Source organism: Chionomys nivalis, chromosome 24, assembly GCF_950005125.1.
Source record: "Chionomys nivalis chromosome 24, mChiNiv1.1, whole genome shotgun sequence".
In the NCBI taxonomy this organism is placed as follows: Eukaryota; Metazoa; Chordata; class Mammalia; order Rodentia; family Cricetidae; genus Chionomys; species Chionomys nivalis.
Window position 1 is genome coordinate 2,358,514 of NC_080109.1, and position 18,086 is coordinate 2,376,599.

The window sequence follows — 18,086 nt, forward strand, 5'->3', positions numbered from 1 at the left end:
CATATTGTTTCTGGCAGCTCGTTGAGGTGTAAAGTTCGTCATCCAAAAACGGAAATGCAGGAGTTACCTACCTTGCTTGTGTCTCCTGCTTTTAAGGTAGACCGCAAGGAGAACCACAGATAAAAGAATGACCAGCACCGCCAGGGGGACCGCCACCATTAGCACAAACTCCTGCGGGCCTGGGTCTCCTTCACCGGTGTGTGTAGAATTCGTATCTGCAGTTAACACTTCTGTGCTCACCAGAGCCAAAGCGCTGGTTGTCTCTTCATCCGTCTTGTCTTCTTCTGTGGTGCTGTATCCTGAGTGCTCTGACTCGTCCTCGATGCCTGAACATGAACAAGATGGAGAATGCCATGGAGACAGGCCGACATGTCACGGTTCCTGTGAGTTTTAACTATATCCTAGATGTGTTCGGTGGTGAACGTGATCCACTGGACTTGGCTTTTCTGTTCAGCGCGACATGGAGTATTGGTTAGCCCTCAATGAAGCTCAAGCTGGGAGTGTATTGAACATGGAGTCAACGCCGGAGGTAAGCCTTCCACAAATGCAGGCGGTCCAGCCTCAACCAGGCAGTTCGACAAAACTTACAGGGCGTTAGAGGCTTTGTCACTTTATGAGCTATTTCCCATGCCATAGGACATCAGGATATTGTCATATGGTTTCTGAGTAAATTCAAATGTACAGTTATAGGACATGAAATACATGCCACTAAAAAACCCTTCAAGATGTAAATAAATGGGTCTGGAGGTATAATTTGGTGGAAGAAGGGTACATCCATCCCAATATAAAGCCTGGGTTCAGTTTCTAGCATCACAAAAGGATGGACGGATGGGCGGATAGATGGATGGATGGACGAATGGATGGATGGACGGACAGATGGATGGATGGATGGATGGATGGATGGATGGATGGATGGATGGATGGGTGGATGGATGGATGGATGGACGGGTGTACAGACAGATAAACAGTAGACAGACAGAGATAGGGATGCATTCTGCAGTAATTTTTTAATAAAGGGCACTTATCCATGCAAAGGAATTCTTTGATGTTGAGATGACTTGGGTTTGGGTGTTGTGTTTTACATTTTGCCCAGCACCCAGTCTGCCCTTGAGAGGGTCTGACATATCCTTTTGGATTTTAAATAAGGACATCATGATGTATATCTCATTTGTGAAGACTCTCAAGGCAGTCTTCTGGAGAGTAAGAAAACCCACCGTGTATAGCTGTTTGGGGAAACGCACGGGTAGGGGTGTCATGGTTAGCATCGACTGTCAATGTGACAGGATCTGGAATCAAGCGGGAGGCAAACCCTGGACGGATCTGTGAGTTTCTAGACGAGGTTCATTGAGGTGGGAACACCTACCCTCACTGCGCTGGGGGTTCCAGGTGAGTAAAAAGGTGACTGCCCCTCTCCATCCTGACTGTGCACCCAACACCACTGGCTGCTTCCCTCTCCTGTCACGATGCCTCACCTGCTGTGATGGACCTGAATTCTCGACCTGGGACCCCAGGTAAACTTTTCTCTTCTAAGTTGTTTTTGTTAAAGCAACAAGAAAATTTACTGCTGCCGTGGAGCTTTCCCTGCTTTAAGGTATGAGAAAGATGACCCTGTCTGACCTTGCCTGCTATTTAAAGACCCTTCACAGGATGGAAAGGGACCTTACCTGGCCGCAGTGGTGAAGATGTGGGTGGAGGGATATAGTTATTATTTTTACTCTTTGCTTTTCAGGTGCCCACTACCCAGCTCCCAAATAAAAATAAGGAGACTTATTCTTACTTAAAAATGCCCAGACTTAGCCTGGCTTGTTTCTAGTCAGCTTTTCTTAAATTTTCCCATCTACCTTTTCCCTCTGGGCTTTTACCTTTCTCTATTTCTGTTTGTTTTTCTTTACTCTGTGTCTGGCTAGGTGGCTGGCTCTTGGCAATCTCCTCTCCTCTTTTTCTCCCCCCTCCCTCTTTATCTTCTCTTTCTCTGCTGTTTATCCTCCCTGCCTCTCCTGCCTGGCTGTTGGCCATTCAGCTCTTTATTAGACCAACCAGGTGTTTCAGGCAGGCAAAGTAACACAGCTTCACAGAGTTAAACAAAGAATGTAGCACATCTTTGCATCACTAAACAAATATTCCACAGCATAAACAAATGTAACACATCTTAAATTAATATTCCACAACAGAGGGATTTTGTCCTGTTGTGGTGTGGGGCTGTCTCATACTCATCCTGGTCCAACAGAGGAGGACACACCAGTAGGTGAAAATTCTTTCTAAGGAGAAAGCTGTGATGCCCAGGGAGAGGCAAGTGGCTTTAAGCTGCACTCTGGCTAGGCCATGCCTCCACAGGATGACTAGTGGGCAGTGTAGAGCCATTCAATGGTTTGTCTTTCTTCATAAATGCATGACAGAGACTTCCTCTGATCCACATTACAACAGTACAGAGAACGGTTTGCTTACAGTTATGAACTGCTTGTGGGTCCCCTTCCAATTCCCAAATTCATCCCTAATCTCCTATGTGAGGTATTAGGAGATGGGGCCTCACACTCAGCATGCATGTGCAAAGCGTGTGCTCTACACTGAGCTATGTTTTCCTTTCTTCTGCCTACCCCTACTGCCGCTGTAGGTGCCATCCTATTTCAGGCTAATTTTTTTTTTTTCGAGACAGGGTTTCTCTGTAGCTTTGGTGCCTGTCCCAGAACTAGCTCTTGTAGACCAGGCTGACCTCGAACTCCCAGAGATCCGCCTGTCTCTGCCTCCCAAGTGCTGGGATTAAAGGCGTGTACCACCACCGCCCGGCCAGGCTAATTTTTCTTATTTATATATTCATTCATTCATTTATAGAAGGTCTTGCTATGTAGCCCACACTTGCCTCCAATTCAGGATCCCTTGCCTCAGCTTCCAGAGTATTGGGGTTGCAGGTGTGTGCCAATACACTCCCACTTCCTGGGAATTTATTAAGAGCCACACCTTGCCCAGTGGTGGTGGTGCACACCTTTAATCCCAGTGCTCAGGAGGCAGAGACTGAAGGATCTCTGTGAGTTCGAGGCCTAGGCCGAGGAGAGGGGGAAGAGGGAGAAGGAGGGAGGGAGGGAGGAAGGGAGGGAGGGAGGAAGAGAGAGAGAGAGCCTTCCACCTGCATCATCCCATTTTATCCCCTCTATGTTTGCAGACAGATACTAGGGCAGAGTTCACACAGCTTGCTCAAGGTCATGGAGTTCACATGGACTTGTGATGGAACCTGAGATTTTAGCCTGGTAAAGCATTTTCCCTCCTGTTGGGGGGTGGGGATATAACGCTGACCATCATGGAATTTGGCTATCAGGCAGAGAGCAAGAAATGGGACCCCAGGTTCTTGTTCCTCAGCCTAGGACAGGCAGTGGCTTTCTGGCACAAGGGCAGGTGAGATGGTTCTGAGGAAGCACGGCATCGCTGGGTCCTCACCCTGCTGCACCGCAGGCAACTCTGCCCCGAAGCACAGCCCCACTGCAGCTTCAGCAGAAGGAAGGAAAGGGAAAAGGACTATCCCAGGTGGCCCTGGGCTATGTGACCATTGGTGGCACTGAGGAGTTTAAAGGGGCTGCAGGCTCTCCCTGCAGCGTACCCCAGCAGGCTCAAACATGTTTTCCATCAGGCTCTCCAGCGTCTGTTTAAGTAAACGGGAGTCGAGAGTTCTTTATGCCTCTGCCTCTTTCTGTGTTTTTAAAATTTTTTTGTGAAACCCAGAGACACTCACCTGCTTAACAAGTGCTCACCACTGCGCTATACCCCAGCTCGCTCACAAGAAGCATATTCATTCTCTCTCTCTCTCTCTCTCTCTCTCTCTCTCTCTCTCTCTCTCTCTCTCTCTCTCTGCTTTTTGTGTCTTTATTCTGCAGGCCTACACTTTCAGAGGCTCCCATGACAACCTCCCGTAGCTCTCCCCCTGTTCTAGCCAGGCCTAACCTCATGAACAGCGCCCACCCCTCCAATAAATAACAATAAACGGGCTGAAGGAAGACTTAGTGTGTGCCAGGCACAAGGATAAACCCCACGCCCACAGACACAGAGCCCACCCACCCCACCCACTCCTGTCATCTATTCTGACCTTTGGATCTTTCCTGTCCACACTTTGCAGATGAATGGGCGAGAATGTCTTTCCCTGGGGAACAGGTCCTGTTGTTCAGCCTACATTCTGACAATGCACAAGGAATTTCTTTTGTTTGCTTGTTTGTTTTTCATTTTGAAAATGGGAGCAGCTGGTTGTGGTGGTGCGTGCCCTCAATCCCAAAGTGTTCGAGTGTTGTCTTGTTTTTCTCCCACAGCCATTGAATAACGGGCTTTTAACCCAATGGGCATGGGAAGCCCATAAACCATGATTTGACCTCTAGGTACCTCCACAAACTCTAGTTTTCTCTAAGGAACACTGGCCTGTGCTTTGGGAATGTCGGTGACATTTTTCACAGCAATAGGGCCTAGCACAGTGGTGGAGGGTGCGAGTTACGCAGGAAGTGAGTCCAGCCGGGGCTAAGCTTTTCTCCTTTCGGCCTCAGACACACTGTGCACCCAGGACTTCCCCGCTCTGTGCTTATAGCCAAGGGACCTGGGAAGAGTTTTCTCCATTTTAGAACCTGCTCCCTAAAAGTACCCCCAAAAGGCCTTCTTACCTGCCATTCTCATAGCATCAAAGGCAGACATGTGATATACAAACGCTAAGTGCTTTCTGGGCCCTGGAGTGCACACACACACACCAGGGTGGCACAGCCAATACTGCCTTTGTCTCCTACCCATCTTCTTTCCTTGTTTGCTTTTAGTTGTCCCCCAGGAGTCCCCTTGCCTGCTGTCACTTCCTCATTTATAGTCTAACGCTGGATATCATTCAGGACCTGAGTGATAGGGATGGGGATAAAGCTGGCGAAGGTGGGGGTGGGGTGAGTATAGATGGGTGTGGGGAGGAGGGGTGTCAGTAAGCACATGGCAGAAGAAATCCTGAAGGCAACGTGTGCCGTGCAGAAGACCCTGTGGAGCTCACCCGTGCCTGTCTGCCGGTCTATCAAGAGCTTTCTGAGGCAGCCTAGTTGCGGTCGACCCCGTCCCAAACCTCCCAGGGCTTTTCCATTTCATCCGTTCTCTCTCTGCTCACTGAAAGGGGGCAGGAGCTGTCAGTCACTTGATGACGAAGTGAAGCTACATTTCTTCATCTGACTGTTGAGCCCCAAATCGCCAGGCTCACTTACAAAGGTTCATTGACCATATCCATGCCAACACATCTGGGACTCACAGTGCAGACACCTGGTGAGGACCCTGGGGAAAATCTTCATGGGTGGGGGACAAAATGAGATGAGATCTACAAGCTCCAGCAACCGAGCCGTATGTCAGCCTTGTGCCTTCGTCACCATGTTGTGGACGGCCACTGAGTGGAAATGACTTTGCTTCTTGGTGGCGCAAGCCAGTTAACTTCTCGTTTTTGAAAGTGGAACAAATGTGTAATGCAGATCTAGGTTTTGCGGTTCTGCTGTGCTGTCTAGTTGGTACTGAGAGCTGGGGAATGAAGACCGTTTGGCTCTGGGGTGCTTGGGAGCTTGTGCATGTGAGCATATGCTCTACCACTGAGTTACACCCCAACCCCTCTTGGTTTTGAAATGGGGGTGTATTTTATACCAATTGACAGAATACCACACTGCTGAGGTCCTGTGAAATAAAGCGCTGATAAGAAAATGTTTCCTAACTCAGGATAGCCTGAGATGCTGTCAGCCCGACCCCTGTGCTGGCCTTTGTTGACCGGGCAGAGGGTGTGCCCACATGATTTCGGTACTTAGAACACAGACAATGAAATGGAACAACGTACACCCGGTGTCCCATGCTCTTCCTCCTGCTCTGGAGTGACTGGCCATCTATGTGACTTGAGAATGCTCAAAGAAACTAAATGCAAGACTCCCACCCTGACATCTGCATAGAGGGAAAAACCCAGTTTGTGTTAGAAGTAGAAAAGGAGAAAGAACAGAAAACTGACCGGGCAGAGCATGAAGCCCTGGGTGCAACTTCAGCTCTGGAGAAGCAATGTGTGTCTACAATTCCAGCTCTTTGGAGGCAGAGGCAGGAGCATCACAAGTTCAAGGTCATTCCTGGCTACACGAGATTCTATTTTGAACAACAAACTTCAAGGGTACTAAAAATACAAAACAAAATCTAAGGGTACCTCTGGCAGTTCTGCCTCAGCTGCACATCCCTCTTCCTGTGGTGATATTTCATTTGTATTTTAATAAATAAAGCTTGCCTAAAGTTCAGAGAATAAAACAGCTGCACTGATCAACCTTACAGACCAGGCAGTAGTGACACACACCTTTAATCCCAGGAGCCTCGCTAGTTTGTCATAGAAACTTCAATCCCAGAACTAGAGAGGATTATAAAACAGGAGACAGCTCTCAAACACAGCCTCACTCTGAGATTCCTGAAGGCAGGATCGCCATTTTGACTTGAGGTAGAGGTAAGAGCCAGTGGCTGGCTGTTTTGCTCTCTGGACTTCACGAAAGCTTTATTAAAATACAAATGAAATATCACTACATCTCCCCCCGCTGGGGCAATTAAAAGCCTGATGCTCTGATCTCACCCCTACCCATGATCTCTATATCAGAGGCTGGGGCAAAGGCTTTGGTGCTCAGAGGACTCCAGGGCACAGCCAAGGCTAAGACCAAGCTCTAAGGTCTCTCACTTCTAACCCTCCCTGTGCGACCTCAACTTGCTCTTGTTCCACTGTTCGTTCTGTAAACATGACAATAATCAAAACTCGGGTGCTGGGAGCCTAGTACCCAACCTATGAGCAAAGCACAACAATTAAAGGTCTTCATTGAAGGCTGAGCACCTGGGAGACGCTGGCCAGGATACGTTAGGGGAGAAACATGGCAAGCTCAGAGCACTCCCCTTGCTAAGTCTGAGAGGTGTGAGCTTGGCTTTAGAACCTGCACCTCCCAAAGAGGTCTGCAGACAGCATGACATGGTGGCTCGAGCCTATAGTGGTTGGAACTAGATAGGAAGGTTCATAAACCATGGATTGCCAGGTACTTCTCACGGTGTTCCGATGTAGTGCTCTCTGTGTTGCCATGCAGTGCTCCCAGCGTTACCGTGCCGTGCTCACAGCTTTACCGTGCAGCGCTCACAGCGTTACCATGCAGCACTCCCAGCGTTACCGTGCCGTGCTCCCAGCGTTACCGTGCAGTGCTCCCAGCGTTACCGTGCAGTGCTCCCAGCATTACCGTGCCATGCTCCCAGCGTTACCGTGCCGTGCTCCCAGCGTTACCGTGCCATGCTCCCAGCGTTACCGTGCAGTGCTCCCAGCATTACCGTGCAGTGCTCCCAGCGTTACCGTGCCGTGCTCCCAGCGTTACCGTGCCATGCTCCCAGCGTTACCGTGCCATGCTCCCAGCGTTACCTGCAGCGCTCCCAGCGTTACCGTGCAGCGCTCCCAGCGTTACCGTGCAGCGCTCCCAGCGTTACCGTGCAGCGCTCCCAGCGTTACCGTGCAGCGCTCCCAGCGTTACCGTGCAGTGCTCCCAGCGTTATCGTGCCGTGCTCCCAGCTACCGTGCCGTGCTCCCAGCGTTACCGTGCAGCACTCCCAGCGTTACCGTGCCGTGCTCCCAGCGTTACCGTGCAGTGCTCCTACTGTTCGGATATAGTGCTCCCAGCATTACCATGTGGCACTCTATCGTGTTGTGCTCCCTGGGTTACCATGTAGTAGACTTCAGTTAGCTCCCAAGACAGCAATCAGCCGTGGCCTGAATAATTCTGTTTTGTGGTTAACAATGATCAGCTGTCCCCAACTGTCACCGTACCTCAGCTTCACGGGTTATTTTATGCTATCTAGAGATGTAGACAGGATAACAGGACATGTGTTTCGGAGTCTTCTGCAGTAGACACAATCTGCTGCCGAGCAACAGCCCTAGGCCCAACTGTGTTTCTCACAATCTTCCTAGCTGCTCTGGTAAATAGGCTTGCTGGGCTGAGACCTACTGAGCTAAACCATAAACGAGTGGACAGAGTGTTAGTTCTCCATTACTCCTGATGACAGACTTATTGACCATATGCAGAAAGGAGACTTGGGGACAAAGTGAATAGATATATACATTATTAAGTTGTTGAGGCTTTTCTAGCAGTCACTTTTAAAAAAATTAATTGCTCGGTATTTGTGCAACCTGATGGTAGGGCGGCCAGAAACAAAACCAGGACAGACGGTCCTGGGCGCCGGCCTGGTTGTGAAGGGGTAGACTGTGTGTGGTGCTGGTGCCAAGCAGGACAACACCACTGCCCTTTCCTAGTTCACTACCAATAAAGCAGTGCCAAGTTATTATTATCCATGCCAGGTGGTGGTGCACACCTTTAATCCCAGCATTCAGGAGGCCGAGGCAAGAGGATCTCCGAGTTCGAGGCCAGCCTGGTCTAGAGAGTAAGTTTTGGAACAGCCAGCACTACACAGAGAAGCCCCTATCTTAAAAGAAAAAAAAAAACAATTATTATGACCTGGAATTATTCCCACCATGAACTTCTCTATGGTCTGCTCTTGGCTGTTCGGTGCTCTCCTGGCCCCTGGGAGTCTGGTATAAACAACTGTTTACAGACCGAATGACTGACAGAAATGTCAAATAGGCCCATGGGGCTGGGGTGGCACTGTCAGTCACCTGTTTCCTGGCTACCAGGTTGGCTACCCTCATTACCCTAAAACTTTCCTCCCGGGAACTTGTGGTGTGCCCCTCATCACAGGAACAGAGCCCGCGGGTGGTTGTCTTTCCAAAGCTACCTGGACTGAGAAAACAAAAGATGGAGCCACAAACCCTTAATGCAAAGCTGTAAGTCCCCTGTGAGGAAAGGGTGTTCATGGCTCTCGTGCCCCAGGGTGAACGCTCACACGTGAAGGCCACGCGGTTCCTCCCCTCTGGTGCAGAGGCATTGTTGATTTCATTGGCTACTCTGCAGTTCTCTGGGTCTGATCATTTGTATTCAATGACGGTGATCACTCAGGATGTTTGCTCTGACACCTGTCTTGAAGAAGTAACCAGAGCACACAGTCAGCTGACGCAATCCGGGGTGGGAGTACGGAAGCCGCTGTCAGGCGTGGAGTCTGATGGAGCATGAGAGACCCACAGTAGTCGATGCCTTTTTCGTTTCAAGTATTTTGCTATTTCTTCCTTTTCAGGAAGCTTGCTTTTATTTAAGCTGACTTTCCTAGAACCTAAGGCTGGCTCTTGTTTGAGGGTTTCACTTGGCAAGTCTGTGATTTGGGCTACCTGGCCACTTTTTATACACTGGAATGCCATTCTAGCCTATAACACTTGCCAAGTCTTTGTAGAACGGAATACAAAATTCTTACTTGGACACAGAGGCACATGTCTGCAACCCTAGCACTCAGAAAGCTGAGGCAGGAAAATCACAAGTTTGACCCCAGTCTAGTCTATGCATTAAGCTCTGGGCTCTGCTGAGATCCATGTAATTGGTTCTCTCATTTTTATTTTCTAAATCTGGCAATGTCAATCATAAATGAATAAGCGAACAAACACAACTTTTTAGAAAGGCTAAGCTAACATTTATGTCAGGCACAAAAACAACCTATCGGCAAACCTTGGCAAGCACTAGGATCTGGTTTCTGGAAATCACAGCTAGGTGAGGAAGCAGGAAAAAGATGGGGCTGATTCACATAAAACAGAGACACTCCCAAACCAAGAGAGATAAATTGCTGCTGATTTAAGGAAAAGAAACAGAGTATCGCTGGAGATGAAGCTTGACAGTACACTTTCCTGGAGTGAAGGAAGGAAGCCCTGGTTCTACCCGGCACTGTGTAAACCTGGACACGCCGCAGCATGCCTGTAAACCTAGCACTCAGAAGGCAGGGGCTGGAGCACAGGGAGCTCAAAGTCATCCTTTGCTACAAAAGGAGCTGGAGACCAGCCTGGGGTACAAGAGAGCCTATCTCAAAAAGCCAATGAGAGGGCTGGAGAGATGGCTCAGAGGTTAAGAGCATTGCCTGCTCTTCCAAAGGTCCTGAGTTCAATTCCCAGCAACCACATGGTGGCTCTCAACCATCTATAATGAGGTCTGGTGCCCTCTTCTGGCCTGCAGGCATACACACAGACCGAATATTGTATACATAATAAATAAATAAAAAAAAAGCCAATGAGACAAAAGACAGAGGCCAGCCCTGGAGGCCTTCTCTTCCTCAGCCTCCCATCATTTCCCAGGCTCTCTGTGTGGTCCTCACCAACCAAGGCAGAGTCTCTCATTCTTTTTTTATGTTCGATACACCTTACTTCAAGTTTTCTTTTTTTTTCTTTTTTCTTTTTTTTTCTTTTTGTTTATTTATTTATTAAAGATTTCTGCCTTCTCCCTGCCACCACCTCCCATTTCCCTCCCCCTCCTCCATCAAGTCCCCCTCCCTCATCATCCCTAAGAGTAATCCGGGTTCCCTGCCCTGTGGGAAGTCCAAGGACCACCCACCTCCATCCAGGTCTAGTAAGGTGAGCATCCAAACTGCCTAGGCTCCCACAAAGCCAGTACATGCAGTAGGATCAAAAACCCATATGCTCAACTATGTTCATAGCAGCATTGTTTGTAATAGCCAGAACCTGGAAACAACCTAGATGCCCTTCAATGGAAGAATGGATGAAGAAAGTATGGAATATATACATATTAGAGTACTACTCAGCAGTAAAAAACAATGACTTCCTGAATTTTGCAGGCAAATGGACGGAAATAGAAAACACTATCCTGAGTGAGGTGAGCCAGACCCAAAAAGAGGAACATGGGATGTACTCACTCATATTTGGTTTCTAGCCATGAATAGGGGACGTTGAGCCTATTATGTGTGGTCCTAGAGAACCTAATTAAGAAGGTGAACCCAAAGAAAAACATTTAGGCGATGAAAGGAGACAGAGACAAAGACCCACATTGGAGCACCGGACTGAAATCTCAAGGTCCAAATCAAGAGCAGGAGACAGAGCATGAGCAAGGAACTTAGGACCGCGAGGGGTACACCCACACACTGAGACAATGGGGATGTTCTATCAGGAAATTACTTCAAGTTTTCAAAAACAATTTTTACTAGATTGAAAGCGAATGTCCCTGGAACTTATATGCAGTGTGGTCCTCACCGAACTTCCCCTCTAAAATGTTAGTAACCACTGTCCTTTCTAAAAATGTTTAATGCAAATTTTATGAATCCGAAGTTGCTGCCACTTCAAGAAGAAGGTGAGTACAGAGGTTTGTTCTCTCCAACTCAGGGTAGGGGAGGCAAGGACTGTTCCGAGTTGAAGATGCAGAAGGGAAACTCTCACGCCTTAGAAGAGTTGAGACTGTTGCGTGGTATGTGCACACATGTTGTAAGCATGTGCATATGCTCACCCATGCATAAGTGTTTGAAGGCCAGAGGTCAACGCTGGGCGTTTTTCTTTGCCGTTTTCACCTTATCTTTTGAGACAGGATCTCCAGCTGAACCTGGAGCTTATCAGTTTGGCTAGGCTGGCTCACCATCGAGTCTCTGGGGTTCACCTGTGTCTACCCCCCAGCACTGAGGTTACAGACTTAATTGCCTCTATACCAGGTGTCTCCACAGCTCGCACAGCAAGCCGTTCACCCACTGAGCCGTGACACTGGCCCTGGGATTGCTGTTTTAGTGTTAGCTATCTCATTGAGACAAGATCTTACTGGGTAGCCAAGGTTGGCCTCAAACCAACAATCCTCCTGCCTCAAATTCCCAATTGTTGAGTTTATACGTTTAGGCCAGGATTTAGGATATTTAACATCTTGGAATAGAGTTATGAAACTGGATAAACTAAAACTGACATTGAGCCCCGTATTACTAGATAGAAGCTGATTATAGCAAGTCTTGGCTGTAAGGTGAATTTCATGTTATTCTTTCACTCGGCCAGTCAGGCCCCACATTTATTGTACGTCTGCTAGACCCGTGCCAAGCACTAAACTAAATCTCAGGCCAGGCCCTGGCCTCCCAGGGAAAAGACCAAGTCAGAACAATAACATCCAAACCTGGATTTATAATGTCAATGAATAAAAACTGGAGTGTGTTCATGTACAGGGAGCCATGAGGATATGGAAGGCAAAGAGATTTGTTACATCTGGGGCTGCACTAACTTCAGTCCTCTGCAAGAACAGCAAGAGTTCTAGTAGGGCTTAGTGGCACACGCCCTTCATCCCAGCAGTCAGCAGGCAGAGGCAGGTAGATCTCTGAGTTCAAGGCGAGCCTAATCTACAGAGGGAGTCCCAGGAGAGTCAAGGCTACAGAGAGTTCTTAGTCACCTCTCCAGCCCTTTGTCACCCTTTCCATCGGAAGGAAACAGTACTGCCGATATTGTTACAGGATGGCTCTGGAATGTCTCCCCAAATCCCATGTATTGAAGGCCTGGTTGCCAGCTTGTGGTACCATTGCCTGGTAATGGAATCTTTATTAGGACCCTGGAGGCAGGGCTGTGAAGGAGTTACTGGGTCCCACTCTCCTCCCCATCTCTGCTTCCCAGCTGCCCCACGGTGAGCAGTTTTCTCCACCACAGACCCCCCCGTGCCATCACCTACCTCCTCACCAAAGCCCATTGACCACTGACCCTGGACTCAAACCATGACCTAAAACAAACCTTCCTTCCTTAGACATTCATTTCTTCAGATATTTTACTTTGGCTTTGTTCATCTGTTTGTCTCTTGTGCCTTTTTGTTTATTGGTCGGCTGGTTGGTTGGTACTGGGGTTGGAACCTAGGGCCTCGCATGTCCTAGACAACCCTGCCACAAAGCTATGTCCCTAGCCTTGCTCGTATAGTTATTACAACGACAGAAAGCTCAGTAAAACAGACTCAGTCATACTTGCTATAATCTCTATCCCTTACTCCCAACGGTCAGCACTTTAAGTTAGTGTGTATCCATACTTTAAAATACATCTACGACTCTATCTAAGCCATGCATAGCATAGTTTGGGGCAGTTTAAAAACTTGAGATAAACACAACTATTCTTTGAATAATAATATTGAGTTAAGGGTCTGTTGCCCAGGCTGGTCTCAGATTCCACAGTGCAAGCAATCCTCTTGCTTCAGCTCTCAAGTTTCTGGAACTCTTGACCGTGTGCATATTAATTTTTGACTCTTGTTTCAGGCCAGTATTATTTTGAGGCTGGTCCAGTTTGATACTGGTAGCTCAGCTTCATCAAGTTCACTCCTTGGCACTCATTCTGAAACTGCCACGTTCTACCCCCTCTACTGTGGGTGGACATTAGGTTTCCTTTCTTCCCTAGTTTTACAAAAGCCACAGTCAACGTTGTCACCCTGGTCTCTTGGCCGCATACTCTCGAGTGACCTGGAATAATCCCTCGGGATGGCAGTGTCAGAACATTTCCAAGCCACCCTCCAGGATGGCTGCACCGAAAAATTCCCCTCTTCAGCAGCCCGATCCATAAGAAAATGTTTCCGGGGGCAACAGCAAGAAATACCAGATGAAGTTAGAGAAGCTGCCTTTAAATGCATAAAGAAATCTCAAGAAAGCAAGGGTGTCATGTCTGGAGGGGCAGAGGTCACTGGTAATTCCAGCACTAAGAAAGTCGAGGTAGAAAGACTGTGGGTTTGAGCTAACCTGAGCTACAGAGGCAGGCCCTATTTCCAAAAACAAAACAACAACTGCAAATAAACCCTGAACAAACAAGATTCTGGAGGAAATGAAAACCCAGAGCCTACCTACCTGGTTATGGAGATTGCCTCAGATAGACATGGGCTCTAGGGATTTAAGAGAGCATGCAGTCTACAAGAGCTAGTTCCGGGAGAGGCACCAAAGCTACAGAGAAACCCTGTCTCGAAAAACCAAAAATAAATAAATAAGAGAGCATGCAATGCTTTTAAGGAACACCTACCCAACAGCTGGGTCAAAAGTTAAAGCTAAGCTGGGCGGTGGTACGCACACCTTTAATCCCAGCACTCGGGAGGTAGAGGCGGGCAGATCTCTGTGAGTTCGAGGCCAGCCTGGTCTACAAGAGCTAGTTTCAGGACAGGCTCCAAAGCTACAGAGAAACCCTCTTTCGAAAAACAAAAACAAAACAAACAAAAGTTAAAGCTATACCCACCAGGCCATGACCTAAAGAGTCATGTCAGGGTGGATAATAATATTCAACACTCAGTGTCATCTGGGACAGCCCCCACCCTGTGGAAGCCAGGCCTCTTCAGACCTTCAATCTGGCTTAGCTGTCTTTATCTTTCTCTCTGGCTACCTCCCTGTCCCTATAGTTACTCCCGGTTATTGGCTGGCCCCAACATTGGTTCTGTTTTGACGGCTTACATCTCTCCAGAGGTGTTACACTCTCCTCATACAACTCCCAGAGACTGAGTCCCACTGTCTGCCTGTCCCACGGCTGAAGTGAAGCCCCAGTTCCAATCATAGCCTCCTCTAAGCATGACACAGCCCTGGCTTCATTCCCAGTGTGTGGTACAGAGGAGGATGCTGCACTTTCCAGGAGTTAGGGGTTGGTGGAGAGAATCTGGAGTTCAGTTAATCAGGCGAGCCATTCCCTGAATGCCAGGCTCTACCCTCAGTGCACTCAAGACTTTCCTCATGACTGGGAAGCCGAGCGTCCAGCAAGCAGCAAGATTCAGTCTCTGTAAATGGTAGAAGAAAACCATCCAGTGGATAGCAGCAGATATAAGGTGAACAGAAGGGGCAAACAGCCAAGCTGAAGTAAAAACCAAGGAAAACATACATATGCCAGACTTTCTAGAAATGCAAATAATGCTCACTAAAATCAAAAGCTCAGTGGGCGGATAAAGCTGCAGATAGGCCCTGCAAAGTTCCTGTTTCTCCACATCGTGGGCTGTACTTGAGCGAGGGTGGTGCAAACAGTAACAGCCAAGTACAGGGTATGCATCTTCACAGAACTACGCATCCTGAAGGCCCTCCTCAGTTTCCTGGAATCTGGGGCTATAGACACTTTTAAGCCCCATCCTCTGTTTGGTTTGGTTTGGTTTGCTGTTGTTTTTGTTGCTATTATTGTTGAGGCTGGGTCTCTCGCTATGAGCCAGTTAAGCACTGACCTTAGTCCTTCTGAGTTCCCAACCCACCCTGCTGGGGTCACAGGCATCAATATCAGTGTCGTTTTTCCTTTTCTTTGTCTTCTCCCTCTCCTTTCCTCTCTTTCCTCTCTTTTCTTTCGCTGTAGCTTTATATCTCTAAGGGTGTTGCGACCCTGGAGTCAGATCTCAGCTGTGTGCGGGCCATTCTTTCTCTCCTGGTTCCCGCACCCCAAAGCCTCTCACCTAGTGGCTCTAGCATCCTGGTCTTTTTCTTGCTTTTAACTCACAAGCTAGTCCCCAGCATCTCTGCTCACTCTGCCTCTACTCCAGCTCCTGCTTCCCCCCTTACAGCAGCCTACAGTAAACTCAACTCTCAACGTTGCTTTTCCTGTGGACAAGCATCAAATCCAGTTCGGTTACTAATATTCAGAGACACAAAGATGGGTCTTCCTCTCTACAGATCTCAATTCCAGCTTTCAGAAGATCCTGCACTGGCCTCAGCTGTAGAGACTTTTCAACTGTGCTCATCGATTTGATCAAAATCCAAGGAAAGCTATCTTCCTTCTTGCCTCTTGCTTGTTTCTCAGGGGATAATTTCACTTGAGACGGTTCTCAATTCTGAACCAGCCTGTCCGCCAGAAGGCAGGCTGACCCACAGGGACTGAGGCCAGCCTCCTGCATCTGTACCATGTTACCTTGATTGTTTGTTGCTGGAAAGCTTTGTTTGGGGGTGGACCTCAGCATATGCTTGCAATAAAGAGTGGTACTGTCCAGGAGATTGGATTTTTCTGCTAAACATCCACAGATACTTTATTTTTTAATAACTAGAGGTGTAAAATAAAACTAATCTAACTCATATTCTTAAGCAGCACTGGCTCAAAAGGATATGCACAGATTACTTTAAAATCTAAGCTTTAATGTGGATCAGCCTTTCCCTGGACTAATGTCCTGGTATGCAGCTGTTATTATCTAACTTTCTGCGAGTGGTATTTTTGCATCTTTTAGACGGGGATACAGGCAGGGTCCAGGCAGCACACTTAGAGATGCTCTCTGCACAGTGCTGCAACCACACTTTCCTCTCTGACTTCTGCTTTCAGGACTCTGTGCTTCTTGAAGATTAGCCTCATAGGCATTCCAGAGATGGCTTTAGTAATTCAGTAATTAGCAATTTCACAATTACTGAGTTCCTAGTGTCTGCTAAGCTCTGACAGAGTTTAGGAAAGTCAAAGACAAATAAAAGACGATTTTTTTCTGCAAGTCCTCAAGGCTCCTTCCAGCTTCCTCCCAGCTCCAAAGCACAGGGCACAAAACAAGTATGGACTTCCGGTCTCACTTTGAAAGTAACACACCCACCCCCTCCAGACACTTGGGCACACCACCTAAAAAAGAGGGTCCTGCAAGGGAGGCCAGGAGGCTGGGAGAGGCATACCCACCAACCTCTAGAGAGCTGCGGTCTCTGTGACTTCAGTGCCTGATGTCACCCTTCTATCTAAATAACAATAGCACATTTTCCTTCTGCTTTAGATACAGCCTTTCCCTAGAAGCAGGCGTTCTTTCCACCCATCCTCAGAAACCGTGGGCTGCACGTGTATTTGCAAAGGGAAAGTCAACAGATGCAACTGAGAGTTTGTTGTAGCAACTGCCAAGAGAGCCAGTCAAGGGCTGCTCAGCCTAGAGTGTTGAGATACAGTATTGCCCTTCCCGATCATACACATCAGCCTTTAAAGCAAATGTTCGTGAGTAACAATGGGTGCGAAGGAAACATCCCCTATGGAACCAAGATCAAAGAAAACCAGATCAAAGAATTACCTGGATGTTAGAGCGTGGACGAACGGGCGCCTGGTAACTCCTTTCCCATTTACATCTTTCCCCACATCCTCACCAAGAGTAAAGTTCTATACCCTAGTTGCTCCCCTCCCTCCCACATGCAGGTTTTTGGAACCAGCCGAGCTCTCAGTTATTAAAGCGAAATCATTACTTCTGTCTTTTAGCAGACTGGAACATTCTTTTCCAAGAACTGCCAAAAAGTTTGTGGTTTTCTTAATATGCCCTGTAAAGCTGATTAATTACAGGGATCATAAAAGGCAAAGATAGCCAGGGGTTTGGAAGAAGCTAGAGGGCGCGATGAACGCAAGATCCGCCCTCCAGTCTCGCCCTCCCAAACACACTTTTAATTTTCTTCGCTCTTAAGTTTCACCGAAAGGATTAGGCTTTCTGGGTGGGACCCTCCCCGAAAGAGTTCCGTAGCTGTTGGCACCCACAGGCTTCCTTATCCTCGTTCCCAGCAGGAGGTCGCTTACCCTGGTCGGAGTGACCGAGCGCCAGTCCTAGGGCCGAGACCAGGGCGATGCACAGAGCGGTCATGTCAGCTGGCTCGCCTGCTCTCAGGATGCTGAGGAGCCCCGGCCGCCCTCCGACGCGCACATTTCCTGTTTCCTGCTCCTTTGGGTCGGTGCTCACTTGAAGGAGAGGTGTTTGCCTGATTTTTAGGAAGTGATGTAACTCTGCAGGAGCCTGTCAGACTGGCAAGGGTTGCAACAGAGTAGCTGCTCGCCCAGCACTGATTCAGTTAGCACCTCCCTAGCCTTCGGGAGTCTGGGCCTCCACCTTTCTGTCCCTGAGAACCGAGTCCGTTGCTCAGGTGTCACTCAGCAGCCGGAGGGAGCCTGGACCGCAAAGACGTTCTGACTTGGCAAGTTTGCATATCTCTCTGGCGGATCTCTGGAACTGTCCAGAGCCTTGGATAGCGCTGACCTGAACTCAGTGCTGATGTCTGAACTCAGTGCTGTTTGGTAATAGCCATCAGCCATAGCGTGTAGTGTGCACCGGACTGAGCCTCGTGCGAAGGGCACTTTTACATGAAGTAAACTTAATTTTCAATTTAAACAACTTCACGCACTTAGTCGCTGTTGGGATGGACAGCAGGGACTGTCCAGACAGCAGAAAACAGCCAGTCCGTTGCTCTCCAGCAAGCCAGGCTCATTCCTCTGCCGCGACCCTCCAGTGCCTGCCTTCCCCACAGGTTCCATTAGGACCTACCGACAATACTGCGCCTTGCTTCCCTGGGAGAAATATCTTTCCTGA

General features: G+C 48.4%; 1 protein-coding gene across 1 annotated transcript in view; it reads right to left on the reverse strand.

Annotated features, from left to right (window-relative positions):
* Tmem154 (transmembrane protein 154) overlaps positions 1–17,433 on the reverse strand; it is a 44,423-nt gene extending 26,990 nt beyond the window's left edge. Inside the window, exons 1-2 of the mRNA XM_057757077.1 lie at positions 17,303–17,433; positions 72–326 (exon numbers count right to left, since the gene is read on the reverse strand). Coding sequence (XP_057613060.1) covers positions 72–326; positions 17,303–17,366 — 319 coding nt within the window. The 5' untranslated portion in view covers positions 17,367–17,433. The remainder of the gene's footprint in view (positions 1–71; positions 327–17,302) is intronic.
* Between the last annotated feature and the right edge of the window lie 653 nt (positions 17,434–18,086).